The 27,680-nt window shown below is 45.9% G+C and overlaps 1 protein-coding gene across 2 annotated transcripts in view; it reads left to right on the top strand.

Moving 5' to 3' along the window:
- Positions 1-24,859: 24,859 nt before the first annotated feature.
- The window catches only part of PDE3A (phosphodiesterase 3A), a 326,281-nt gene continuing 323,460 nt past the window's right edge, over positions 24,860-27,680 (top strand). Inside the window, exon 1 of one of the 2 annotated variants that reach the window (XM_063134777.1) lies at positions 24,860-25,922. In XM_063134777.1, the coding sequence (XP_062990847.1) occupies positions 24,882-25,922 (1,041 nt within the window). In that variant the 5' untranslated portion in view covers positions 24,860-24,881. The remainder of the gene's footprint in view (positions 25,923-27,680) is intronic. The other variant, XM_063134778.1, reaches the window with a different exon arrangement.

Below are 27,680 nucleotides of genomic sequence, written 5' to 3'. Positions count from 1 at the left end.
CATTGAACTCCATCCCTCCAAAGGATTTCTCCAACATCTCCAGTCCAATGGGAGATGGTGGAGACTGTAGTCCCTTTCTGTGGGGCATTCTCTCCTGAGTGGGTGCATGGTTTGCTGGCCAAGGCAGCGGCTGCTTGGTGCTCCTTTGTGCTGGGGAGGGGAGAACCCTGTTTCCCTGGGAGCCTTCTTGGCTAAAGAGCGGGCTAAAAATTGCTTTAAATGAATAAAATAACTAACCACAACTAAGCTGAGGATATATTATATTCCTCCTCCTTGTCCCCTGTCCATCTTTAAAATTAAAAGAAGCCATAAGGGCCTTGTTTGCACCAATAGTTGCATAATATTCCTGACAGGAAGCGGCCGCTCAGAGGCCCCGAAGCCACGGGCCTTTGGACTGCTCCCGTCCACTTTAACTGGATTTAGGAAGAGGTGCAGAGTGATGAGGAAGGATAGATTTCATGCACACATTTTTATTAAACAGCCCAGATCTGCTCTCTGCGTTTGTTACACACAAAACGTAACATAGACCGAAGCACGAAGCAAGTGGCTCTTCACCCACATCTCATTTTAATTTATTCAAAGAAATAGGGCATGAATAATGCTGCATGACACTCTCCCACTGATGTCATCTGTGCGCACCGCTCCAAAGAAGGCCATTTTCGCATCAGAGAAACATAAAACTGCAAGCACAGTTTGCGGCTCCTTTCCTCTTCAGAAGGTCCTGCATAGACTCACGTTTGAAGAACCATTTTTTTAAAAAAAGTAACACCTTCCCCCACTGCACACACTCCATTCACAGATGTTTAGAAGCAAAAGAAAGGGGCAACAAGAGACTTTAAAAGAGGCATGAGAAGAATATAAGGGAAAGCAAGATGGGTATGATAAGGGGGAAAGATTAAACACGCAATGGCCATATCATTGGAAAGATTGCTGCTGAACCCATTCCTATCTTTAGAAGTCTTCTGTTAAACCCTGATAAAATGATCATGGGGTACTTCCAGATGAGGCCTTATGATGCTATTGCCCTATCTTATTCATGGAAGTTTAAGGATGTTCTAGACGTCATCATAACCCTCTCAGAGTTAACTTACTGCTTCATCTATATGCACCCATAATGCAGAAAATCCATTAAGAGGAAGGGGGTAAAGATGCAGCAGCTGCACAATTCCTTCTGATTACTAGCGCTAGGAGGTTTCCATCTGGAAGCACCCATGGAGTTTTTCTACAGAAGGCTGTTAATTGACCGTATCTACTTGTGCTTTAATGGAAGAATTGAGATCCAAGCACCATATAAGGAGTGTTTTCTTTCTTGCACTTCTGCCACATAACCTCCAGGTGGCACTGTGGTTTAGTGCAAATGGGCAAGATGAAATGGCACTTCCTTTCGCTTTCACAGTTGAATGCCACATTTTCCTTGCTCTAAAAAAACTCACCAAAAGTGCTTGATACACACAGAAACAAAACCGGAGGATCATGATATCATATGAAGAATCTGCAAACACCCATGATTAGGGAACGACAAGTGCATGTTAAGTGCTTCTGTAGAAATGCTCATGGCTATATATGTGTGTTTGGGCACTATATGTGCCCAAAGAAATGGAGACAAAACAGGACCTCTGGAAAACGAGGAGTATCAGCATGCTTGGAGGAATGCCTTAGGTTTGTAGACTTACGACAGATCTGATCCCTCCAGACCTATGGGGGCAGCCCCCTACAAACAGCCAAATGAGGAGGACTGAGCATGCTCAGTAGCCATGGAATGTTGACTATCAAAATGGCTGCTCGCTTGGTGGAATGGGATGGGCTGCAGGGTACTGCTGGTTTAGGGTGACCATATGAAAAAGAGGACAGGGCTCCTGGTGAAATTCCCTCTTCATCACAACAGTTAAAGCTGCAGGAGCTATACTAGAGTGACCAGATTTAAAAGAGGGCAGGGCACCTGCAGCTTTAACTGTTGTGATAAGAGGAAATTTCACCAGGTTCTCCATATATACAAATGACACCTGCTGAAATTCCCTTTTCAATACAACTGTTAAAGATACAGGAGCCTTGTCCTCCTTTTCATATTGTTAGATCAATGTTCTTTTCACCCAAGGACGAAATCCAAACAGCCCTTAAGCACGACTCCACCATTCCAGCGACAGAGGGTTCAAAAGCGCTTTATTGATTAGTAATCAAGGCCTGGTCTCTTCAAAGGGAGCAATCAGACAATAGACAAAAGACACCCTATCCTTGGCAAAGACACCCTGTAAGGAGAACCTGGCGGAATTTCCTCTTCATCACAACAGTTAAAGCTGCAGGTGCCCTGCCCTCTTTTAAATCTGGTCACGGTATAGCTGCAGTATATCTCCTGCAGCTTTAACTGTTGTGATGAAGAGGACATTTCACCAGGTGCGACATGCATATAAATGACACCTGCTGAAATTCCCTTTTCTATGCAACTCTTAAAGATACAGGAGCCCTGTCCTCCTTTTCATATGGTCACCCTACAAATATATAATATATAAACAAAATGAAAGAAAAGATCCTGAAGCAAGCAGTATCATCTCTGGTGAGCCCCGGTCCAGATGTTTGCACATTGTCTGATGCTCTCCGGGTGATCCTTTGAGGGGTCCCTGGGCTCTGGAGTTCTGCACATCAGTCCAGCAGTCCAACCCTAGCTGCACCACTGGGATCTAGTAAACTTTTCCAGATGCCCACTAGCATGTTAGAAAGTGTCACGATTTACAATGAAGACCAGCTGATTAGCCAATTTAACCACACATTTCCAATCCAATTCCCACTGAAGTCAACGACAAAACTCCCATGTGTTTTATTTGTGCTGGACACCATTGTTCAATCTAATAAATAATTAAATAAAATAAATGCAGGGATATTGGTCGAAGACTGCGGTGGGAAAAGTACTGTGACTCAACCCCCAGCAACAACCCCATGTGCCTCTAATCCATGGGCTTAGCAAACAGTAAAATAAGCAGAACCGAATATTTCACTAAGATCAAACTGTCTGCACTATCTCAGTAAGGATTTCTGCTAAACCACTGCTTGCAAAGGAATTCTTTGCTTAGCAAGCTGATTTCTGAAGTCACACAGTGCATCCTAGAGAATCATGGGAGGTGATTTGGCATAATGGGGTCGTCAGTTTGACTTTCACCTCTGTCATGAACTCACTAGGTGGCCGAACACATTAAATTCTGCCATTTTAGGCTCCCGTTGCCATTTTTGACGGCAAGTCACTGATTATTGGTTTTTTGCTGCTGTTGCTGTGAATGTTGATGGGGTGGCACAGTGGTGGTGGAGGCCACACTGGGGCTTAAGGGCAACATATTCTACTGGTTGGCTGCATGTAGCCCACCTCTGTCCTAGTTATTTTCAAAGTGTCAACTTGAAGCCCCCCTTCCATAGCAACCATAACTGAGGCCACCACTACTGTCTTATCCCTAATACACAGTAATAAAGCCAGGCTTCCGGCCTGCTTGGTTACATTATAACCTCACTCAGAGGTCACTCAAAGAAAACAAACACTATAAAACATAAACAGGTAAAAATACAGTGTTTCTTCACACACAAATGGACGGGTGGTGGTGATAGACCCAGGGAGAGATTTCATCTCTCTGATGAATGTAGTGTATCAAGGGTTAAAGATGGCTTCTCTGCCAAAGGGTGGCTACATGCCAGATTTGCATTCCTTAATGGTGGACATCATGTCCTAGGGTGACCAACTGTCAGGATTTCCCCGGATTTGTCCTGGTTTTTGTTCTTTCCATGGTGTCAGGGGGGATTTTCTATAATTTTCAATAATGTCCTGGAATGACACACCTTCCCCTTTAAGGCTGCCATTAGCATGGCAGGAGGGAATGACATGCTTTCTTGAGGCACATCATTCTCCCACCCTGAGCAACAATTGAGGTCTTAAAGGGGAAAGTGGGTCATTCGTGGACATTATAGAAAAGGCCCCAATTGGAGTGGATGGTGGTGGTGCAGAATGAAATCCTTTCCCCTCCTCCACTCCAATCGGGTTCTTTAAGGTGGCGGGGGAATAAAGTACTTTCTGCAGGACTCAGAAAGCTGCTTCCCCACACACACACTAGGTGTCCTCTTTTTTGGTTTCCCAAATATGGTCACCCTATCATGTCCTATCAGACAAAAGGAAAATTTTTCAACCAATGGAGCATCGAATGTAACCTATGACACATTGAGATTGTGCACCTTAACTTGAAAATTGAATGTAACTTAATTTGCTAATCCAGAACTGATCAATAGAAAGGTTAGAAAGAGACACAGGCCTTAGCTAGACCTAAGGTTTATCCCGGGATCGTCCTGGGGTCGTCCTTGCCTGCTCCCTGGATCCCCTGTGTGTCATTTACATGAACAGGGATGACCCCGGGATAAACCTTAGGTCTAGCTAAGGCCTAACACCCTCTTGTAGTCAGGGCCTATATATACTGTGAGATTCCCTTGTTCTTGGTGCCTCCATTTTGTGGAACCGGAGAGCACTCCCATACTGCAGTATCGGAAGTAAATGGATTAAGAGCATTCTCCAGCCTCATGTGTTTGATTGGCTACTTACACGCTGGGGTAGCAAGCCTTTAATCCCTGATTTTGAGGGACAACAATGGTGGTATACTTACATGTAATTATTGTGGAACATTAGAAAAGCAGCAGTTGGAACAGCCTTACCAAGAGCAACATCTAGGTCTAGGAAGTGGACCTTTTCCATCATTATTCCTCAGAAGCCTTCATAACTTACCATGCCTTATATAAAAAAGAATTGTATGTTTATTATGTATTAATTTTCATTTATTCTCAGCAGCCTTGTTTTGGAAAGTCTTCGAGCCTGTATATTCAATTGCATATACTGGGCGAAATGACATGGGAACTGGCTTCACCCTTGGCTTTGTTTACACATCCAAGCGGCTGGATCATATGGTTCCCAGCCACCTTTTTATACCATCTCTGCTTTTCTGCCTTTAACGGCTGCTTGACACACAGAAATTTACCAGGTTGTGTTTTTCCTGGCATGGTGGAGAGAAAAAAAGATGGGGAAAAGCTTCAGCTGTAGTATTTCCATGTCAGGCTTCTGTTAAGGGTGCAGGAGCAGGAACCGGAGCAGAAAAAGAAGAAGTAGCAACCGTGTGAATTGGTGGCTGGAATTGGAATAAAAGCCAGCAACGCTTGACAAGATTAGAGTTCTCTATTTCTTAACCCAGCATAAGAGATGGTGATGTACTGTCAGTTTCAGTATTGTTATACCTGGTGGAAAGAGTTCCCAATTTCGTAGATCTTTCGCAGAACACGCAAACCCACATTCAGTGGTTGAACTGTGGTTGTTATTGAACTGTGGCTTGTTTGTTGAGCTGTGAGTTAGCATGTTGACTGAACCATAGACATTTTCTGCAGGGTGACTTGTTAACCACGCAGTGTGGCTTATTTTTCTTAAAGAAGCCATCTTGAGGACCCGTAGTTCGTTGTTAGGTTGTTCAGGGTGGTTAACAACCCACCCAGTGGAAAATTTCCTGAGTTCAGACAACACGTTAACCCATGGTTCAACAAACAACCCATGGTTCAACAACAACTCACACTCAACCACTCAGTGTGGGGTACCTTTATTAAACCAACTCAAAAGATTGCCACCAAAAAAAAAATGTGCAAGCTTTTGAACTCTCCAGATCTCTTCATCAGGAAAGATGTTACAAAAAGCAGGTTGGTGAGTTGGGGGAAAATAAGGGGGTAGGAAAGGCTGATTAGATGTCACCAGTATTATAGTATATGGATTTTGGAATCTTTCTCATGGCCAACACAGTTGGCTTTGTTTTTTGTACAGTTCCATAGACTTACACAATTGTGCAGAACTGAGGTGTGGCTATAATATCCTTTCTTGTATGCAAAGGTTATTATCTGTGATCAGCTTATGCAAATAAACATGAGCCTGCTTCCTAGCACCTGCTATGAGATGGTGACGAAAACATAATTAAGCACATAACAGACCACGTTAGACAAGGGATTCCTAAGCACTTTGAACCATGAAGAAGGAAGAAATTTCACCTTTGATTGACTGGACTCCTAGAGTAGAAAAGAGAAAAAAGCACACACAACAATAACAGAGGAAATGTTAATGTTTGAACTAGCACATGGCAGACAATCCATCTTTAGACTGGCTGGCGCGAACGAGTCCCCTATTACTGCAAGTGTGCAGAAGCCATGAGGTTTGTCTGTGGTTATTACCACAGGCTAACTCAAGAACATGGACAAATATGGCCAGCCTATGGGAGATGAAAAGTATTTAGGGAAATGGGACATCAAAAAGGAATCTGCATAAATCAACAAAGTTGGGCCGTTATGAAACATATTCACTGACTTCATGTCTAGATTCCACAATTTCATTCTGAGGGAACAGATGAAAAGAATATCCAGGGTTTTAGTCATTCAGACCATCACCTGCAAGCATTATGGATTTTCACAGAACCATTACTGAAAATAGTGTCAGAGGTAACAAAAGCAATATAAGGAAGTCATCCAGCATAGGGGGTGTTGCTTTTTCTGGGACTCTCTCTCTCTCTCTCTCTCTCTTTCTTTCTTTCTTTCTTTCTTTCTTTCTTACTCTTTAAGGAAGCAGAGCTTTTAAAAAAGGTAGGGCTCTATTTACTGAGATCAAAGCTTTGATTTTTTTTTTTTTTTGGTATGTCCCGGAAACATCACTTTTAATTTCTGTTCTGCAGATGAAGTAAAACAAGACAACTCTTTGAGCAAAATTTAAGGGATTGAAAAGCTGCAACCCTATGCTTACCTTGGAGGAGGTCCCACTGAACTCAGTGGGATCTGCATCTGAGTAGACATACATAGGATTGCACTGGCAATGGTTCATTTTAAATGGCTGTCTTCCCACCTACTTTTGGTGTGTGTGTGTGTGTGTGTGTGTGTGTGTGTGTGTGTTTAGTGTTCTCATGCCACTGCACCACCGCACCCCCTCCCATCAGACCACAAACACAGTGATCTTTAACTAGGGTGGCCATATGAAAAGGAGGACAGGGCTTCTGTATCTTTAACAGTCATATAAAAAAGGGAATTTCTGCAGGTGTCATTTATAGGCATGCAGATACAACAGAGGGCAGGGCTCCTGCAGTTCTAACTGTTGTGAGGAAGAGGGAAGTTCACCAAGGGCTGCATGCATACAAAAGACACCTGCTGAAATTCCCTTTTCTATACGACTGTTAAAGGTACAAGAGCCCCGTCCTCCTTTTCATATAGTCATTCTACTTTAACACATTGTGATCCCCTCTGTGGCCACTAAGACAGTAAGAGAGATAAGAAGTCCATTATGGCTTTGAGCTTTAGAGTGCTGCCTTGGGTTTAGACCATAACAGAAATTTCAGAAAATGGGGACCCATAATTCAAAATCTGAATATATTTGAGTATCTTTAGAAGCAAACCTACATGGCTGGCTGGTGAATGCTAGGGGTTGTAGGACTTTTTTCTGACTAAACATGCATAAGATTGGTTAAACAGTCAGTAATGTAAGGAGCTGTTTCCCAATTGGTTAAGGTAGAGTGACCATATGAAAAGGAGGACAGGGCTCCTGTATCTTTACCAGTTGTATTGAAAAAGGAATTTCAGAAGGTGTCATTTATATATATGGGGAACCTGGAGAAATTTCCTCTTCATCACAACAGTTAAAGCTGTAGGTGCCCTGCCCTCTTTTAAATCTGGTCACTCTAGTATAGCTCCTGCAGCTTTAACTGTTGTGATGAAGAGGGAATTTCACCAGGTTCCCCATATATACAAATGACACCCGCTGAAATTCCCTTTTCTATGCAACTGTTAAAGATACAGGAGCCCTGTCCTCCTTTTCATATGGTCACCCTAATCTAGTATAGCTAGAGTGACCAGATACAAAAGAGGGCAGGCCTCCCACAGCTTTAACTGTTGTGATGAAGAGGGAATTTCACCAGGTTCCCCATATATACAAATGACACCCGCTGTAATTCCCTTTTCTATGCAACTGTTAAAGATACAGGAGCCCTGTCCTCCTTTTCATATGGTCATCCTAGTTAAGGTTGATTTCATCGCTCACCATTTAGCTTGGAAAAAAGGAGGGTAAGGGGAGACATGATAGAGATGTACAAAATCATGCATGATGTGGAGAACGTGGATAGGGGGTCATTTTTCTCGCTCTCTGGCAATACTAGAACCCGGGGTCATCTCATGAAGTTGATTGGTGGGAGATTCAGCACAGATAAAAGGAAGGACGTCTTCACACAGTGTGTAGTTGAACTATGGAATTCACTACCACAAGTTATAGTGATGGCCATCAATTTGGAGGGCTTGAAAAGGGGGGTTGGATAAATTCCTGGAGGAGAAGGCTATCAATGGCTACTACTCCTGATAGCTATGTGCTACTTCCATTATCAGAGGCAGTAAGCCTATACACACCAGTTGCTGGGGAATATTGGCACAAGGAGGATGTTGTATTCATGTCTTTCTTTTAGGTTTCCCTTGGGCAGTTGCTTGGCCACTGTGTGAACAGAGTGCTGAAGTAGATGGACCCTTAAGTCTGATCCAGCAGGGCTCTTCTTATGTTCTTACCATATCTCTGGCAGTGTTGCAGACCCTATTAGCTATAAACAAAGTGAAACCAGAAGCAGCAGCGTTGTTCAGCTGGTACATCTCTGGTATTTGTTTTTTCAGCTTTCCAAAGAAGGCCCAGGAACAGATGGAGTGGAAGGGAAGAGTAGCTTAGAGATTGCCACCTAGCCGTGCACTAGAGGCCTTCATGAACTAGGAAGACTCCAAACACTTTGCGTGGAAGGTAGATCTTGCCTCAAAACACTGTGGGAGCAAAGCTACACGTCTTGCCTCCACCCCAGCCCAACAAACTGCCATCATATTGGCAAGTCCCTGTTTAGAGACATATATGAGAATACTCAGAAAGCGGAGGCATGTCTAGACGGGGTGATATCCTGGGGATCATCCCGAGATCATCCCTGTGCGTCCACATGATGCACAGGGATCCCAGGAGCAGAGAAGGATGATCCCTCCCTTTCCCTGGGATAGCTGGGACAGCTTTAATCCGACTTTTCCCATGGTCTCAGGATTGTCCCGAGACCACAGGATGTGTGGGCAGCCGTCCCGGTTTCTTCCTGACTCCACGCGAGGAGCTGGGAACCGGACATGGGGCACAGAGCTTTTCAGGAGCTCCATGCCCATCAGAGGGGGGAGCGGTGTCTTTTTTATTATTAAAAAAACCTACCTGTAGTGATCATGCACACATTTTCGATAAAAACAAACAAACCAAAATGGTAGATGCGACGTCCTCTTTTTCCCGGGACGTCGCACGCCGCTTGTAGACTGAAGGGGAGGATCTCAGGATTACCATATCACGAGATCCTCCCCCTCCAATCCCTAGGTCTAGACATGCCCAGGGTCAAAGACAAAGTTTTGTCACTCGGTGGCCACAAGAAATGAGATGGCAAACATCTGGAACAGGGCAAGATGCCCTGAATCCTTGAAGAACCAAAGTTGCAACCTGTGTCACACACATTCATTATAATATATTGAAACTTTTGGGTTTGGGAGGTGGTTTTTTTTGGGGGGGGGTAGCCTGGCCAGTTTGGCTAGTAACCATGGCTTAGTCAAGTCCCTTCCAACGTTATGCTTCTAGCAGTAAACAGGATTCCTTGTTTCATGTTATGCAAGGAATTCCTATTTCTGTCTTTTACAGTTGGTCAATACGTTTATTAGGATGAACCAAAATGTCACAAAATAAGCAAGTTTTGGAGTTCTCTAGAATTCTTCCTCAGGCTGGAAATTACACAAAGTGGTGGTGGGTGATGGTCAATAGGCTGGTAATTGTAGCTGTTAAGGACTGCATTTAGACTCCTGGGGGGGGATCTACACTACTGCTTTTAAAGCGCTTTAAAGCACTTTGAAAACGTTTTGAAAACTGTATATGCAGTGTGTCCTGGGTCCCAACAGTTGTCAAAACTGTTATAAAGCACTTTAAAGCATTAGTGTAGATCCCCCCAGGTACTTCCAAACCCAGGTAGCTTCCTTTATCATGCATTCGCCCAATCTTATTCACCGATTTTTACAGGGGGTCCAGACATCATTTCATTTTATATTTATATATCACCAATATCTCTGAGTGATTCACAAAAATTTAAAAACTATTAAAATACGTTTTATACAAAGTACAAAAAGAAAGGCATTACATAAAACTGTATAAACATCACACTTACACACACACACACCATACATCTAAAAACAATTTGTTAAACCATCAGCCAAAGTCAATCCAAGACTTTATTTAAAACACATTGTATGCTGCCAAGTGCCTGAGAGAAGAAGGTAGTTTTAACCTGCCGTTGAAAAGATAACATTGTTGGTGCCAGGCAGATCAAGGAGATCAATGAAAATACGGTATTGGGGGCACCACCAAGAAGGTCCTCTTTCTTATTGCTACCCTCTGAGCTTTCCTCAGGGAAGGCACCTGGAGGAGGACCTTAGATGCTGAGTACAGTGTACAGGCCAATTCAGCTGAGAGGTGGTCCATCAGGTATTGTAGTCCCAAGCAGTGTAAGGCTTTATAGGTCAAAAACAGCACTTTCATAGAATAGTAGAGTTGGAAGGGGCCTATAAGGCCATCAAGTCCATTGGTCTTCCATTTGTAATCCTTCTAGGTTTTTCCATGGCTTCTTCCATCTTTTTTTGTACTAGAAAAAAGTATGTTAAGGAGGAAAAGACAGAATAGTGGTCCAATGCCTTTCGAGAGATAGTGCTAGGAGCTGTCCTTCAGGAAATACCGTTTGTCTCAAGGTGGAGATTGCAGACCGAGTGAATTTCCTAGATGCTGCAGGTATCAAGTCACACCTAGGATCCTGGGACAAAGAGGCAATGGCTGACATCTATTTTTGAAAAAACCATGCTCAGCAGATCTGTCTCCAGACTTTAAACTTTTTTTTATTTTTTATTACATCAACATGCCATAAACATAATCCCCCATTCAAAAATGGAAGATTCCATCTAACCCAAATGGCAGACTAATACAAATCTCAAATACAAAATCTAGCCAAAAGTTCATTGTATTCGCTGTAGCTTCCCAAATAACTTTATGGGGGTGGGGACATCACACACGATAAAGAACACAGAACCATATTAGTAAAGATACAATCACATCATCTAAACAAATAGTATCATAACTATTGCATTTAATCCAAATATAGTTTATGATGCTTTAAGCCTGAAGCAAAACACACCATTTCCTGGTTAGAGGGAGAGCAGAGGTAAAGATAAACACGGCGGTCTTTATATTAGCAAAGGCAAAGATTAATTTTGGGACACCTCATGCACTAGTAGTTGACTCTCCTGGAGCTGGGATTTTTTGAGTGTTTTCTTGTCATTTGGTAGGGAGGGAAGGAATTGTCCTGTTGTCACGTTTTCCAGTTTGGCATATAATATGGTGTAGAGAATCCCTGATTTCTTGCACCTTCTCCCTCAAGTTGGTTCCTATTGCTCTTAATCAGTTCCAAAGCATCGAATGGGTTTGTTTTGATTTGGGTTTGCTATTATATTTGAACTAGCTTGGCTTGCACAGAGCACCTGCACGCTAGTACTTATCATATTTTCCCGGCTTTTCCGTGAGTGCCTGGAAAAGCTGGGCATGCGGCCAACTGGGAGTCCATTGAACTCCCTCCCCGCGCCGGCAAATACACTGCTCCCTCCCAGCTGTTCCTCTCGCCCCCACTTGCCTGCCCAAGATATTTACCTGAGGCCTTCACACACGCCGGCGAGTTGCCTGGCCTCCTCTCTGCACTCCCCCCTACCAGCCACTCCCTCCCGCTCACTTCCAGACACCCTCCCCTCGCCTGCCAACCCTCAGGACTTACCAGAGACCTCCACTCTGGTTCGGCAATTGTAAGTTTCAGAGCTAGCTGTATCAGCTGTGTTTGTATATCCAGTTGCATCGCAACATGAAGTTCTTCTCTTATCTCCTGTTGCTTAGCAGCAAAAAGTTCATCCTCGGAATTGTGCTACGCATAGCCTTAGTGTTTTATATATGGAGATTTGAATCTCAATGACGTTTGTCACACGGTGAAGGAGAAATCAGTTATGTACCTGGAGTGCAGCGGGAGATTCCCCCCCCCCTTAGACAGTTCAAGTAAAAATTGGCAAATACTTCAAAAAAAAAAAAAATGTGTAGCAAGAATGGGGAAACTGTTGACTCTCCAGATGTTGCTGGACCCCAATGGTCAGCAATTATGGTAGTTCTAGTACAAAAACATTTGGAGGGCCACTGGTTCCCCATCCCTGATGTATGGGATAGCTGCATTGAAGATATTGCCTAGAATTTTCAAGGGACGCAAAACTTGAAATTTCGGTATGGAGCTCGAGGTTTGGCTACAGTTCATGATTCAGAGAGCAATTAATTAGGGTTTTGAATGGTTTTTTTTTTTTTTTTTGTAATGCAGCATTTTAAATGTGTTTAGGGTGCAGTATGATAGACGCATAGGCTAGTAACTTGCAGTTTCCAGAGGTTTGTATTCCACCTATCCAGCTCAGCTGCTGTGACATCACTACTGAATAAAAGTACTGCTAAAGACCTTTTTATTCTCTCAGTATTTTAACACTTAATTTTAACTTAAATTTAATTTTTTACTGTTCTAACTCTGTATTTTAAACTTATATCAATTTTGCTGCGTGGTTTTATCCTGCTTGTGCTTTTTATACTGTATTTTGTATTTGTGTTTTTAACCTGTTGGTTATTTTACTATGGTTTTAATTTTTGTGAACTGCCCAGAAAGCTTTGGCTATTGGGCAGTATAAAAATGTAATAAATAAATAAATAAAAATGTGCAGTTGCCAATGATAGAACATGGACAAACAGTTGGCCTTCTGGGAGGAAAGTGAAAGGTCAGCTGGAAATCTCACTTAGAACTAATGAAGAGAGTGTTCAGTCAAGGTGTTTGGTGGGCTCATGGGTGTGGAAATCAAGGGGACAGGGTACCCCAAAAGACGGTAAGTTCGTGTGATTCATATAAATTGATGCTAATGGAACAGCCATGCCTTTGGTTGTGGGTCTGTATTGTTAGCAGAGGACAACCCATGCTCAGTGATACTTAGCGGATCACTCCTTCAGAGACATCCATATTTTTGTTTTCCATCTGTCAGAACGATACTGGCTCAAGCAGCAGCTATCAGTGTGCAATTGTATTCCTGTAGTAATCGTGCACATGCAAACCAGGCATCCCTTTTCGAAGGTGTCCTGGCAAGTGGCTGGTAGCGCTTATAAATAGCCATGCATAGCAAACAAGTTATAAAACCTAATGCACATATGCAAATATTTAAAAACAATCGTGGTTGTCTGATAAGATTTCTTTCAAGTGCAATCGTCATAACTTGCGATAAGAAGGAACTGGCAATGAGTTCTGCACCACACATGGGTAAACATCACATGGCTTGCCACAGCCAGTTCCCAGCATTAAGGCACAATGGACTGAGTAAAAGAAACAGTTCGAGATTTAGCACTGAAACGCTCTCCATTAAAGCTCTTCGGATCTTGTGTTGACCTATAGTAATACCAAGATAAGTTAGGCCAGCCTTCCTTAACCAAGCGCCCTACAGAGATGTTGGAACCAGAACTCCCATAATTCCCAGCCAGCATGCTGGCTGAGAATTATAGGAATTGCAGTCTCAACACATCTCAAAGCTATCTATTTGGGGAACGCAGAGTTAGACAGAAGGGTGACTATATGAAAAGGTGGACGGGCCTCCTGCATCTTCAGCAGTTGCATAGAAAAGGGAATTTCAGCAGGTATCATTTTTATGCTGCAGCACCTGGTGAAATTACTCTTCATCACAAGTTAAAGCTGCAGGAGCCCTGCCCTTTTTTGTTTCTGGTCAAGAGGGCAGGGCTCCTGCAGCTTTCACTGTTGTGAAGAGGGAATTTCACCCAGTGCTGCATGCATACAAATGATACCTGCTGAAATTCCCTTTTCAATACAACTGTTAAGGATACAGGAGCCCTGTCCTCCTTTTCATATGGTCACCCTACCTATGCATTGATTCCAGCTTGATCCTATGCTTGTTTACTTAGATGTAAGACCATCTGTGTGCAATAGAGCTTCTTTTTAAGTACGTCATTGGATTGCAGGCTTATGAGACACCTACTCTGCAAACATCTATGGATTTTAAACCAATGTGATTGTTGTGATCCCCCAAAGAATCCTTGAAATTAGAGTTTGATGAAGGTGCTGGGAATTCAACGGCCATGATCCCTTGTCCCCCTTGCCAAGCAACCATTCCCAGAGCTCCCTGGGAGGAGTGGAAATGATGATTAAACCAGGATGGAGTGCAGAGATTATTTCAGCGTCACTTCGTATCCTCTCCAGGAAAGACAACAAACACTTGATAATCAACAATGAATAATTACACACTGAAGGGGCAGATTCTGTGGTTTCTTTTTGGCTTGGAAGTGATTTTAAAATATTTTTAAAGTGTATAGTTGAACTCTGCCTTTGGTAATTACCAGGCACCACGGATTGTGACCTTCGAGGCTCTTTGATCCAGTGGAGACTTCCATGAATAGAAAATGGAGGGAGGCGATATATGCAAATGTCCCGCCCCCCAATTCCTCCCATGCTGTTCTGGAGGGTCCCACAATCCTCTGGAGCAACGGTTTAATACAAGTGTTAAAGATACAGGAGCCCTGTCCTCCTTTCCTTTCCATATGGTCACCCAAACTTTGGCAAGTTGTGCCTTACTATCACCCTGCATCAACTGTGTGCACCTGTAATATACCCTGCAGTGGCTCTACTGACCTGGAGAGCAAAACAAGATGGAACAAATTTTCCAGGACGCTGCTCAACTATGACCCAAGATCTTTTGGTGGAGGACCTCCAGAGTTTCATGGCATGCACAACTTGGGGCCCTCCTTTTTGCCTTTCTTCCTCCCCCCTTCTGTCTTCAGCACCACTAACTACCGGAATGCATCTGAGAGCTTCTCCAAAATTGAGATCAACCCTTGGGTCAAAAGAGGTTTATCACCCCTGTGTTGGGGGCTTGATCACCCCTCTACTTTTGCTATCTGCCAATGCAACACCCCTACCCCCAGTGAAAGAAGCTACTGGCAAGTGTCAGAAACCATGTCTTGATAGTTCTCAAATAGAAAGAAAGCGCTCTTAGTTTATCTTACAGACTGATACGAAATGTACAGAAAGCTTAAGGTACTTAAGCATGTTAAAGTCCCATGTGCTGCAAGAGGCACCTTTTCCTAACATCTGTATCACCAGGTTTAAATTCTTTGAATAGTGTTTTTCTTCATTTTTTCTGAGACTAGCTTTATTTTCCACATAATTCATGTCTACTTGCTTTATATAAACAGAAGCATGGAGCAATTTCTGGGACACTCTTTCCAACATTATTTATTTATGTTGGCAGGTAAAAAAGGTGAGCACCTGTGATCACACAGTTGTTGTTTTTTTAAAAAAATCCACACAACCATCTTATGTTGTTCCTCCGTTGGGGAGAGGAAACCGCCCCCCAGAAGAATAAAATATTAATGAAAATAACATTAGTATTATTTTTTGCTAGGGACATAAAACACATAACTCCAGTGAGATGCCTGAGGGCTAACGCCTGATCCTTGCATTATTGAACTGGTACAAGTTCCAGTTCAATAAATGACACATCCTTAAGAAGCTGCTAAGGCTGGCATCCTGGAACCTTGTAGGCTGTATTGATTCTACCAGATCAACAGGCATCTTTTTATTTCACATCTGGGCATAGCACAACTGGAAGAGGTTTTTGTTTGTATAACTTTTCCCTCCCTCCCAACATGCCTTTTCTTTAGCATCCCCGTGATATGGCATTAGGCTTAGCCATAATCAAAAATATTTGAGTAATTTTCTGCCTTGGCTGCTAGGCCAGATATAGTGCTGTGCTGAAAATTTCGACCATTCCATTTTCAGCATTTCGAGGGTGGGTAGGTGGGTGAAATGAAAACTTGGGTGAAAGAGGCCGGGAGAGGTGAGAATTTCAGTGTTTTCTCTTTGTGGAGGGGGACAGGATTTCCACAAGCCATTTTGAATGTAGACAGTTGTTGTTGAAGGGTCTTCTTTCAATTTTTTTTTAAAAAACTGGCATTTTCAGGAGCCCAGTTCTTCCTGAATGCTTATTGAAGAAGTCACATGGTCTCCAATAGGCATTCACTAAGAACTGCTGGGCTTTTCAAAATGCCTGGGGAATGTGTTTAAAAACAACAACAACTAAAAAATAGGAAGGCCCCTCAGCAACCGGCTACACTTAAAAGAGCTATGTGGAAACCCTGCCCTCCTCCCCAAGGAGAAAATGTCACTCCCTGTTTGGTCATTGGCTCTCGGACTGGCAAGCAAGCAGTTGGTAGCAATGATAAGGGAAAAAAGCAGTGGCAAGAGCTTGTGACAATTCTGGGGGGAAAGTTAGACTCACTGAGGGAACAGCATAGGAATGGGGGAGAAATTCATTCACTTCACATGGATTTCTATTGGTTGCCAAGGCCTAATTCAGGATGAACCAATAAGATGATGGGGTTGGGACCTGTGGAGGAGAGTCCTATCTCTTTTCTCTCTCATCTAATTTTGCACTTTGAACCACAGGTTGTATTTCCACAAATCAAAACTCAAGTTATTCTCTGAAATTCGCACTTCTCTGAATTTTTCAATGGAGTTTTCCAGTAATAAAAAAAGGCATACTAAAATGCATATATTGGGAAAAGTAATGTTTTAAAATGCATCATGTCAATGAAACTGCTTGCAAAATGTGTATATTTTGGAAAACTGCATAGACCAATGTTTATGAATTTCCATGCAAACTTTTAAAATACTGAAAGTTCAAGAAGAACCAAACTTAAGACTGGAGAAATTTGAAAGTGAAACTAACGGATTCGTTCATCCCTGGTGACGGGCACTGAAGGCGTCTTGACCTAGTGGCCTCCGAAACCTGACATTGGCATTGCTCTGAATTATTCTTAGCATACAGCACTTGTGTGGAACCACTGCACAGATGTCAGCTCTACTCTTGAGAGCATATATTTCCAGAGTTCCCTGCCAACGCTGGTCTCCACCCGTCAGGACTCAGTTTACTACACCTCCAAAAGGTAATCTAAACGCACACATCCCGTAGCAAAGCACTCAATGAGCTGGGAAAATGTGTGGGGACACACCTCCACATTGTATTGCCACTGTTGTCTTTTACAGTTTGGCAAGCTGTGATTCAAAACCATACACTCTGACTCTAGCCATAACAGATACATATTGCCCCCTTGTCCTTTTAACCCAACAGGGTCAGACAGTGAACAAGGCGTGAAACCCCAGCCAGACACAAATAAATATTAAGACACCGAAACTACCTTGAAATCTTAAAACCAGTGGTTTATTTTGCGGGGTGGAATAGCCTGTGAATTGCCCTCCTCTAATCGGTTGATTCCTGAGTGTTCAGTGTTTCCAAACTGGCAAATACACATTTTTTCCTCCTGTGGCTCTGTGCTAAATATATTGCTACACACTGTTGACCTAGACTGTGGCTGTGAGAATGAAGATCTTTAGGCCTGCAAATGACAAACGTCTGTGTGTTTCTTGACTTGCAGGGAAGGTTTTGTAACTTTTACAAAAGTGTCCGAAACCTTTAAGGCACCCTTTCTCAACATGGTCACCTCCAGATGTCTTAGACTTCAACCCCCATCATTAACAGCCACCCTGGCCAATGGTCAGGAATGCTGGAAATTGTAGTCAAAAATATCTGGATGGCATCAGGTTGGGGAGGGTTGCTATAAGGAACAGAAGACAGTCATGTTATCCAAATTCAGGACATTTTCTGCCGAGTATCTTGTTAACCAAGCAATGTGGCTTCAAGGGAGGTTAAAAACCACACTGCATGGTTAATTAGCCATCCTACAGAAAATACCCTGGGTTTGGAAAACACACTAACCCACGGTTCAAAAAACACTGGGTGTTTTTTTGTGAACCGCCCAGAGAGCTCCAGCTATTGGGCGGTATAGAAATGTAATAAATAAATAAATAAATAAACCAGACTCAACCACTCAATGGCCCTGTTCAGACAACACGCTAAACCATACTGCTTAACCACAAAATTTCGTTAACCATTTTGTGGTTAAGCAGCATGGTTTAGCGTGTTGTCTGAATGGGGCCATTGTGAGTTAGCGTGTTGTGTGCACAGCACTGGTGTCTTATTAGAAGAGTTACAGCTGAAAATGCAGAGAATTATATGGTCTATTTTGTGGATGCCCAGGCCTAAGTTTTAGCTAGGGATGTGCTCCGCTTCTAATCGGACCGGAGAAGCAGGAGCGGGGGGCTTTGCCTGCCCTTAAGGCGGAGGCGAAGAGGATTGGGGGGCCGGCGGAGCGTGGCGGAGAGGATCGAGGTGAAGGCGGATCCTTCGCCTCGATCCGGAGCTCCGCCGGAAAGGTAAGTGGGGTTTATCAGGCCCTGCCGCTGTCGCCCATGCGGCGACAGCGGCAGGGCCCGGTAATGCCCCCCCGCCCTCCTCTCCCTTACCTGCCTCCGTCCGCGGTCCATCAGCGTCTCCAATTGAGCCCGTGGTTCCAGCAGGAAGTCTGGGCCGCACTTGCGGCCCAGACTTCCTGGTGGAACCACGGGCTCAATTGAAGACGGTGATGGACCGCGGACGGAGGCAGGTAAGGCCCCCCTCCCCCTTGGTCCCTTACCGGGCTCTGCCGCCGTCGCCGCATGGGCGGCGATGGTGGCAGGGCCCGGTAACCCCCCCGCCCTCCTCTCCCTTACCTGCCTCCGTCCGCGGTCCGTCAGCGTCTCCAATTGAGCCCGTGGTTCCAGCAGGAAGTCTGGGCCGCACTTGCAGCCCAGACTTCCTGGTGGAACCGCAGGCTCAATTGAAGACGGCGATGGACCGCAGACGGAGGCAGGTAAGGTCCCCCTCTCCCTTGGTCTCTTACTGGGCTCTGCTGCCGTCGCCGCATGGGCGGCGATGGTGGCAGGGCCCGGTAACCCCCCCATGGGGGGGGGAACGGAGCTCCGATCCGGATCTGGAGCTCCGAGCGGAGCGGAGTGGGCACAGGCGGAGTGGGGGCGGGGCGGAGCGGCCCGATCCGAAAATGGCGGATCTGAAAGTGAAGCGGAGTGGGGGGTCCGTGCACACCCCTAGTTTTAGCAAGAGCAATGCCGTTTCTTTGGACTTCAAAAAGTTGGGGATATTGTGAAGCTTGAAGCGTGTAAAAACATATCAAACATGGTGACAAAGCTATGGTGTGGTTTTTCTGGAAAACTTTGAAATGGAAATTTTAGTTGCGGCCCTAAATCATTTGAGATATGATGTAGCATGTTTGACATATTTAGCAAACATTTGCTTTAAAACAAACTATGCCATGTTAATTTTACATGGCATATAAATATCCCAGAGTGTTTTGCCAATAACTCAAGTATTTGAATGGAAATATCTGGTTAGAAAAAAGTTCAGTAAAACACACTTGGGCTACAATCTTATGCATACTTCCCTGGGTGTAAGCTTTGAGGAACACAGTGGGTGGTTGTTTTAAGTAAGAGAGGGATCCTATGGTCCCTGGGAGAGCAGATTTCCTATGGTCCCATTGGATTTAGTAGATTTCATCTCCAAGGCTATAGACACAACCAGGTTTCCCCCACTTCCAGCTGGGGATGGGCAAACAAACCATCTCTTAGATCACCAGGATTCTCCGAATATTGTTTGGCCGTGCATCTCATGTCTGTTTCCTGTTCGCGATCGCTGCTCATTCTGCATGAACAGGAAACCAGTGCAAAACGAGCAGCGATTGAATGGGAGATTTATTTTTTTATTAAAACATTTGTATCCCGCCCTACTATCACTAGGATCTCAGGGCGGCGTACAGATAAAAACAGAACAATATAAACATAATTTACACAGCTATAAATGTATTAAATTTTTAACAAATTAAAACCAGTAGTTGTTGGGTTTTTTTTAAAGCAATGAAACAATTAAAAATTTAGCCCTCAAAGGCTTCAATAAAAAGCCATGTTTTAACTTGGCGTCGAAATGAAGCCAGTGTCGGCGCCAGTTGGGCCTCCAAGAAGGCATTCCACAAGCAGGGTGCCACAACAGAGGAAGCCCTGACCCATGTCCCACCATAATGAATGACACACATTGGTGGGACACAGAAGACGGCTTCTCTGACCTGAAATCTTGGGCAAGCATATATAAGGAGAGGCACTCCCTCAATTATCGAGGTCCCAAGCCATTTACTCCTTTATATGTCATTGCCAACACCTTGAATTCCGACCGGAAGCATATAGGCAACCAATGCAGTTCTTTTAAGACTGGTGTTATATGGTCTTTATAGGATGCCCTGGTGAGCAGTCTAGCTGCTGCATTTTGCACCAGCTGCAAGTTCTGAGTTGTCTTCAAGGGCAGCCCCATGTAGAGTGCATTGCAGTAATATAATTGGGAAGTTACCAGCGCATGGTCTACTGTGGCTAGGTTGTCTCTGTCTAAGAAAGGCTATAGCTGGCAGATAAGCCGAAGCTGACCCCAAGTACTCCAGGCCATGGAGTCCATCTGGGCCTCCAGTGACAAGGATGGATCTGGGAGTACTCCCAAGCTACACATCTGCTCTTTCCGAACAGGTCACTTACCCAGTTCCCAGACTCAAAAACCACCAATCCACAGAGCTTCCAATTTGCACAAGCTTCCCCCAATTCGCGCAAATTTCCTCCGTAAACTAAAGCAGGGCTGATCCAGTCCATGGAGGAAATTTGTGCAAATTGAACTGGGGATCTGGGAACGAGATGAATGCCTATAGAACGTCAGTCCCTTAGGATTGTGCTGTAAGGGTACCACCCTATGCACGTTTAGCTGGAAAAAAAGTCCTACAACTCCCAGCATGCCCCAGCCACCTAGGCTGGATGGGACATTCTGGGAGTTGTAGGACTTCTTTCTCTCTAAACATGCAGAGGATCGCACTCTAAATGTACTTTCTTCCACGTAAACATGTATAGCACATGTGGGCATCTCAGAGGCCTTTTGATGTGGAAGCGAGAGCATCTTCTTAGTCGCTCTGAAAAATGGAAAGGAACAGAAGTAAGTGGACTGACTGTCCCCAGATGAGGAGGGTGGGGAAGGTGTGTATGTGTGGGGTTGGATTTTGAAGGAAAAGGGGTGTTCTGAACTCCCTTCCAGCATGTGCCCAATAGGTCACCTAATTTTGGCTCCCGAAAAGGATGCCCACCCCTGAGAGCCACCGGGAGGCTGCTCTCTTTTGCCTCCCAAGATAAATATTACAGCCGGGGGGGGGGGGCACAAAGCAGGCCCCATATATCAGCCAGAGAGGGACCAGCTGCATGGAGCTTGCTTCACCCTCCCTGCCAGAAAAAGCGACCATAAAGAAGTTTGGAATTGAAGAACTTGTGCTTGAGGTCTGCTTTTCCTTTTGCGTCGTGTCTTTTAGATTGCAACGTCTGTCTTATTATTAACTTTTGGAGACCACCCTGGGAGCCTTTTTTTTTTTGGCTGAAGAAGGGGGGTAAAAATGTTGTAAATAAAAGTGTAATATGGCACTGTTGTTATGATCAATTTCAAAACTTTACTTAGGAATGATTTTTATTGGAATACTGGTAAATATTTTAAGGCAATGGCAACTCAAAAGCATACACTTGCCTTACATTATTTATTTGGGGAGGGCGGAATCGGAGTCATGAAACCTGTTAACATGCTAATTTTTGCATGGCAGAAGAGCGGTGTGCAAAAGTGTACGTGCTTCCTGGGATTAGCCACCTCAAAAAAGAGAACTTCAACTTTCATTTTAGGTGTGGGCCACAATCCGATTCACATTTACCAGGGAGTAAGTCCCATTGAACTGAGTGCAGCTTGGTTCTGTGTAGACATGTGTAGGATTGCACCGCTGACTGGCATTGTATCCATTCGAGTTGCTCATTTCGTTTGCACTTCAGTCATGCGTTAAGTAATGAATTTTCTGGAAACAATGCATTTCTAAAAACGGAAACACTTCCACAGTAAAATATAGCATCACTGCAGGGAGTCCCAACATCACTGGTGATTGAAGACACTAGTGTACCTTGAAAAACTAAGTTACTGTGACCCTGTTCAGACAACATGCCAAGTCATGGTGGTTAAGGATTTTGAGCTAAACATTACGGCTTAGTGTGTCGTGTGAACCATTCCCAACCATGGTGGCTACATAACCACGGTTTAAACATGCTTACTAACCATTTGCTGCAAACGGATTAGTGGCCTAATCATGGCTTAGCGTGTTGTGTGAACAGGCCCAATGTTGGGTGGATCAATCCCATCTAAGTACTGTGTGGATGCTAACTAGGGATGTACAAGAATTTCATTTTGATTTGCTTTGTATCAGAATTTTCCTTGTTCAGACCCACTGAAGCAAACACATTTTTCTGGAAATGCTTGAGTATTCGTCAGCTTGCATTCAAAAAATGTGCCCAACAAAAAAAAAAGTGCACTTTTTCCTTTTTTTAAAAAAAGTGCATTTCTGCACTTTAGCTAACATGGGGGGGGGGGAAGTGTGCATGGGGGTTCTCACCCAAATGTACACTTTTCCTATTCAAAACAACCCAAAAACAACCACAAGATTGCAATTGGGAATGTAAACAAGACGAAGTAAGCTTCAAAGTGAAAATTCAGACCAGATTAAGCTTCATTGATTCCATCTCTAGTGCTGACTCTCTTTCCTTCTAGAAGATAGTTCTTGGGAGTTCCCCGATCCTCTGAATCCAGTTTTGCGAGATACAGGGACCAAGAGCCTGGCCCACTCCCAGTGGGCCAGCAGAAGTGACTGGAGCCTGTAGGGAGGTTTTGGACCCATGCTATAGATTTCTTGCCACGGTTCACTATCTAATAGGGTGCAATCCTAAGCATGTTTCGACAGAAAAAAAGGCATGCTGGGAGTTGTAGGCCTTTTCTTCTGTTGAACTATGTATAGGATTGCACCATAAGAGAATATCATCTAAGGCAGGCTTCTCCAACCTGGCGCCCTCCTGTTGTTTTACAACGCCCATCAGAACCAGTAAGCATGGTCAGAGATGGGAGTTCTATTCTAAAGCATCCAGAGGGGTTCAGGTTGGGGAAGGCTCTTCCCACACGGCCCAAGGAAGGAAGAGGTCCTTTTAAGAACATAAAACATCTGAATACAGGAAGGGATGATATTGAATATGCAGCTGCGGGAAATTCGAATCTCCAACCCAGACTTCCGGAAATTTATTTTATTGATTAAACAAACAAACAAACAAACAAACAAACAAACCCACACAAAAAACACCCAATATTTGTAGACTCCTTTCTGGCCTTTTAGATAGCTTAATTCTGCCCTGCCTGTTCATTAGGCGCGCTGGGCAAACAGGGCACACGACTCCTTGCAATGCCAGTCTGTGTAATGGGGTCGGAGCGCAAGGGGTGTTGGGCACACCAAAAGTCCCCACGAACTCAGCAGGGCCCTGCTTCTGAGAAAATCAGGATGGCACGGTCACCAAACCTGACCCACTTTCTACCCCACCACCTCCGCTTACGTTCTTCTTGCCCGGAGCCTGTGGCAAGAGGTGCCAACCAAGGGGAAATGCATTGGCTGCTATCTGATTCTCTCTCTCTCTCTTTCTCTGTAGTAGCTGTCTTTTAAAAGTGTAGTTCCCCCACCCGCCCGGTGTGCAGAAGAGAGCTGGGCTAAGAGCAAAACGCAGCCGGATCCCCTCTCCTCCTCTTCACTCCCCGACCCCCAAGCCGAACTGGTGCACGCTTGCACAAGGGGCGCGCGCTCCTGCCTGTTCTCCCCCCCCCTCCCCCCCTCAACCTGCCCCCTCCTTCAAGGAGTGTTACTCCTACCTCAACGCAATCCTTCTCCGGTCTTTTGTGGCTGGGCTTTTGCAGCAGTACCTTTCCTGTCTTTTGCAAAGGCATCAGAGCAGCCGTTTTGTTTTTCTCCCTAGCCGAAGCCGAGGCGGCCTCCCTCCTTCGGCTTTCGGAAAAAACTTAAAAGCAACTTTCCCGCTCGGCGCCTTCGGGCTCGATCGTTTCTTTTGCCCACCTCCTTCCCGCTTCGGATCGGCGATGAGCCGCCGCCGCCGTCTCCCTCTCCCCAGCCATGGGCAGCGGCGGCGATCAGGGGCTTCTGGCCGGGACAGCGCCGGGAAGGGTCGACCCACCAGCAGAAAGGCGGAGTGAGAGAGGCGCGCGGAGAAGCGGCGGCGGCCGCACCACGGAAGCGGAGAAGGCAGCAGCAGGCGGCTCCGGCCCGCCGCCACCCCTGCGCCTCCTCCCCGGGCCGAGAGGCGGGGAAGACCGGGAGCACCCATGGCTTAATAGGATCGCGAGCCCAGCCAAGCCACCCTCCGGATAAAGAGCCGCAGGCGGGCCGCGCTTTTACAATACTTACGGCGTTTAATTTCGTTCTCTTTTCTCAGCCTGGATTTCCAAAGCTTTTGATTGAAAATGTGTCGCCCCCGTCCGATGTCGCCCAACCGCTCCTAAAATGCCATCATCTCCACTTTCAAACATTGCCTCTGGTACACAAAGCCCTTCAAACTGCTCGGCTTGATTTCTGCCCCCCCTTCTCTCTCTCTCTTTTTAAAATATATATATATTGGGGGCATTCCCCCCCCCTCGATTCCTCCTCTGCAAGGACGTTGTTTTAGGAATTATTATTACGCGCGCGTGCAAAAGTAGGATCCTATTTTTCCGGGGTTCGGGAGGAAAGAGGGGGGTCTATTTTGAAAGTTCCATTCACTCCCCCCCCCCCGGAGAAGTGGGGACAAGAAAGGGGGAAGGAGAAAGAGAGAGAGAGAGAGAGAGAGAGAGAGAGAGAGAGAGAGAGAGAGAGAGAGAGAGAAAGCCCCCTCGCTATGGCTGTGAGCAGCGATTGCGCGAGCAGGGTCAACAGCAAGTGCAGCTGGAGCCCGGGCGAAGAGAAAAGCCCCGAGGCTGCCGCGGGAGAGGGAGCATTAGAAGCCGGCTGCAACGGCTGCTGTTCCTCGGTTGGGCCGGAGGACGCGGAGAGGAGCACCGCCGCCACCACCACCACTCACAGTAGCCGGAGTAAAGGGGTAGTAGGCGCCTCGAGCGGCGAGGGCGCTTTCCCTCCGGGCTGGAAGTCCTGCAAACTTTCCTGGGCTCTGGGCGCAGGCTCGCTGGCGCTGCTCTTGGCGCTGGGGATCCGCCTGGTGCGCAGCGCCGCGGAGGAAGCCGAGGCGGCGGCGGCGGCAGCGGTGGAGGAGGCGGCGGCAGCCGAGGCCGATCCCGGCGCAGGCCCCCCGCCAGGTGGGAGTTGGCCCCCGATCCCCGGCGCTGCGCTGGGCTGCTGCCTCCTGGCCGCCTACTTCTGGCTGGGCTGGGACTTGCTGCGCGCCGGGGTCCGCCTGCGCACGGCCGCGCTGCTCGTGGCCGCCTGCTGCGGGGGGGAAGCGCTGGCGCAGATTGGCTTGGCCCTGGGGGAGGACCGCCTGCTCTCCTTCGCCGCCACAGGGGTGGTGCTCGGCTGCCTGGCCGGCGGGACATGGCTGGCGCTGCGGCTCCGCCAGGGCGTCCTCATGATCGCCTTGACTAGCGCGCTGCGGATCACCTCGCTCGTCTCCTTGGAGGGCGTCCGGGCGCCGTGGAGACCTTACCTGGCGTATCTGCTCGCCTTGCTGGGCATCCTCCTGGCCGGCTGCGCGCCGCACGCCTCGCGGGCCCGCCGCGCCGCCGCGCCGCGGGAGGGGGAAGAAGACCGAGGAGGGGCGGAAGGAGCGGAGGCGGCGGCTGCTGCGCCTGGCCGGCCGGCCAAGGAAGAGGTGCCGGGGTTTAAGAGGAGGCGGCGATCCAGTTCCATGATCTCCGCCGAGATGGCGGGCTGCGGCAACAAATCTCATCGCAGGACCTCTCTGCCTTGCATCCCTCGGGAGCAGGTAAGGGACCTCGGGCGCCTAAGGGATGGGAGAGGGACGCTGGGCACATGCGCGCCGAACCGAGTTCGGGCGCTCGGGCGAAAGTGCGCGGCGGCGGCGGCTTGTTTGCGGACGGGGGCGTGCGGGCAGCAGACGCGCGCGGGCGAGGGAAGGAAAACTTTGGCGGGGAAGTTCGCGGCAAACTCCCCGCCGCCACCCCCGCTGCCCGCTGGAAGCAGAAGGGACGCTTCTCAGAATCGGAGAACCAAATGCAGAACCAAACCTTTCTACCACCTCATCCAAGCCAACATGACCTTCTCTCGCCGCCAACCCCCCCCCCCCCCGACTTTCTTTCTTTTTGACAATACCATTTCATGGTTTTGAAGACGGTGCTCAGGGAAGACGATCCTGGCCAGCATCAGCCAGAAGAATGTTAGGTAGCTTCCCCCACCCCGATCCCTTCTTAAAAAACACAAGCAAACAGCCCTTTTTCCTTAACACATCTGCAATAGACAAGCATGGTTTTTGTTTTTTTTTGTTTTTGCCATAGACTAGCTGTTTGACTGAAGAGTAGGCCCTTTCAAGTCAGTGGGACTGTTTTGGGGGGAATTCTTTTCTCCTAAGTGTGGGGTGGTGGTGGTGGTGGTGATGATGTTGCATTGCATAACTTTCAAGCGTGTGTCTCTGAGAAATTACTTGGAGAGTAACGTTCCTGCAGAATAGATGGTGGTGCGATTTCGCTTTGAAAGGGAAAGAATCTGTTTTTCCATCTGCTAACGCCAATCCTGGACCCTGTCCCCTGCCCCTGCCCCTGTCTTTGCTGGAGCAGGAGAGATCTGGTGTGTAATGTTCAGTGTTCCTTTAAATGGCTTCTTGCTTCCAAAAGGGACAGATGTTCTGTTCTCTTATGTTTGAGGCATGTGGGGTTTTTTCATCTCTTTCTCTCTCTCTCTCTCTCTCTCTTTTTAAACTGAGGCCTATGTTAGCTCTTTGGTTGCCGCTTTTGTACACCTAGCCTTTATTTTGCAGTTAGTATTCTGCAGATGGGGCGCAGCTGGTATCCCCTAATTTTTATGCTGGACATGTGGCTTTTCTTTTTTCGAGTTTGACTTTAGAAAAAAGAGTGTGTTGTGGGAATTGGAAGGTTAAGATGTCTTGGAAGCTTTTCCAGAACTTGTGGGAATCGGTGCAGAAACTGAGATTCTTTGTGATACAAGGAAAAATGTTGAACATACTGTGGAAATGCAACTTTGCGCATTAACTCCCCAAATTCTTTTTTTAAAGCCTTATGGAGTGACATTCAACTCATTGGAACTGAAACATGAGCATTTAATGCTGTGAGCATTATCAAGACCTTAACTGAGTTCTCCTTCGTGGATTTTTAATGACATCAAGATCCTGATTCTAAGCAAACGTGTGGCTTGATGCTCTACGTGTTTACTTGGAAGTATGCCCTGCTGAGCTCAGTGGAACTTACTCCCAAATAAATCGGCATAGGATTGCAACCTTAACTTGAAAGCAACTTCCATCGAAATTAGCAGGCCTTCCATGTGTGGGGTATCAGTTTAACAATTCTCTTAAATCCAAGTATTTTAAATTTAGCTGGGTTGTGGAATAGTTAATCCTAGCGGTAATATGGAACAATATTTTTTCATTGGCTTGTTTAGGGGTGATACTTCAGTATCGTCAAGAAAGCTGTTGCATACCCCACTTTAAATCATCTGGTGTGGAAGCAATTTCCACTGATTTTTAAAAGACATTTATTTACTATGAATTGTT

Source organism: Elgaria multicarinata, chromosome 9 (assembly GCF_023053635.1).
Source record: "Elgaria multicarinata webbii isolate HBS135686 ecotype San Diego chromosome 9, rElgMul1.1.pri, whole genome shotgun sequence".
In the NCBI taxonomy this organism is placed as follows: Eukaryota; Metazoa; Chordata; class Lepidosauria; order Squamata; family Anguidae; genus Elgaria; species Elgaria multicarinata.
Note: the sequence above shows the minus strand (reverse complement) of the source record. Positions and strands in the feature narration are given on the sequence as shown.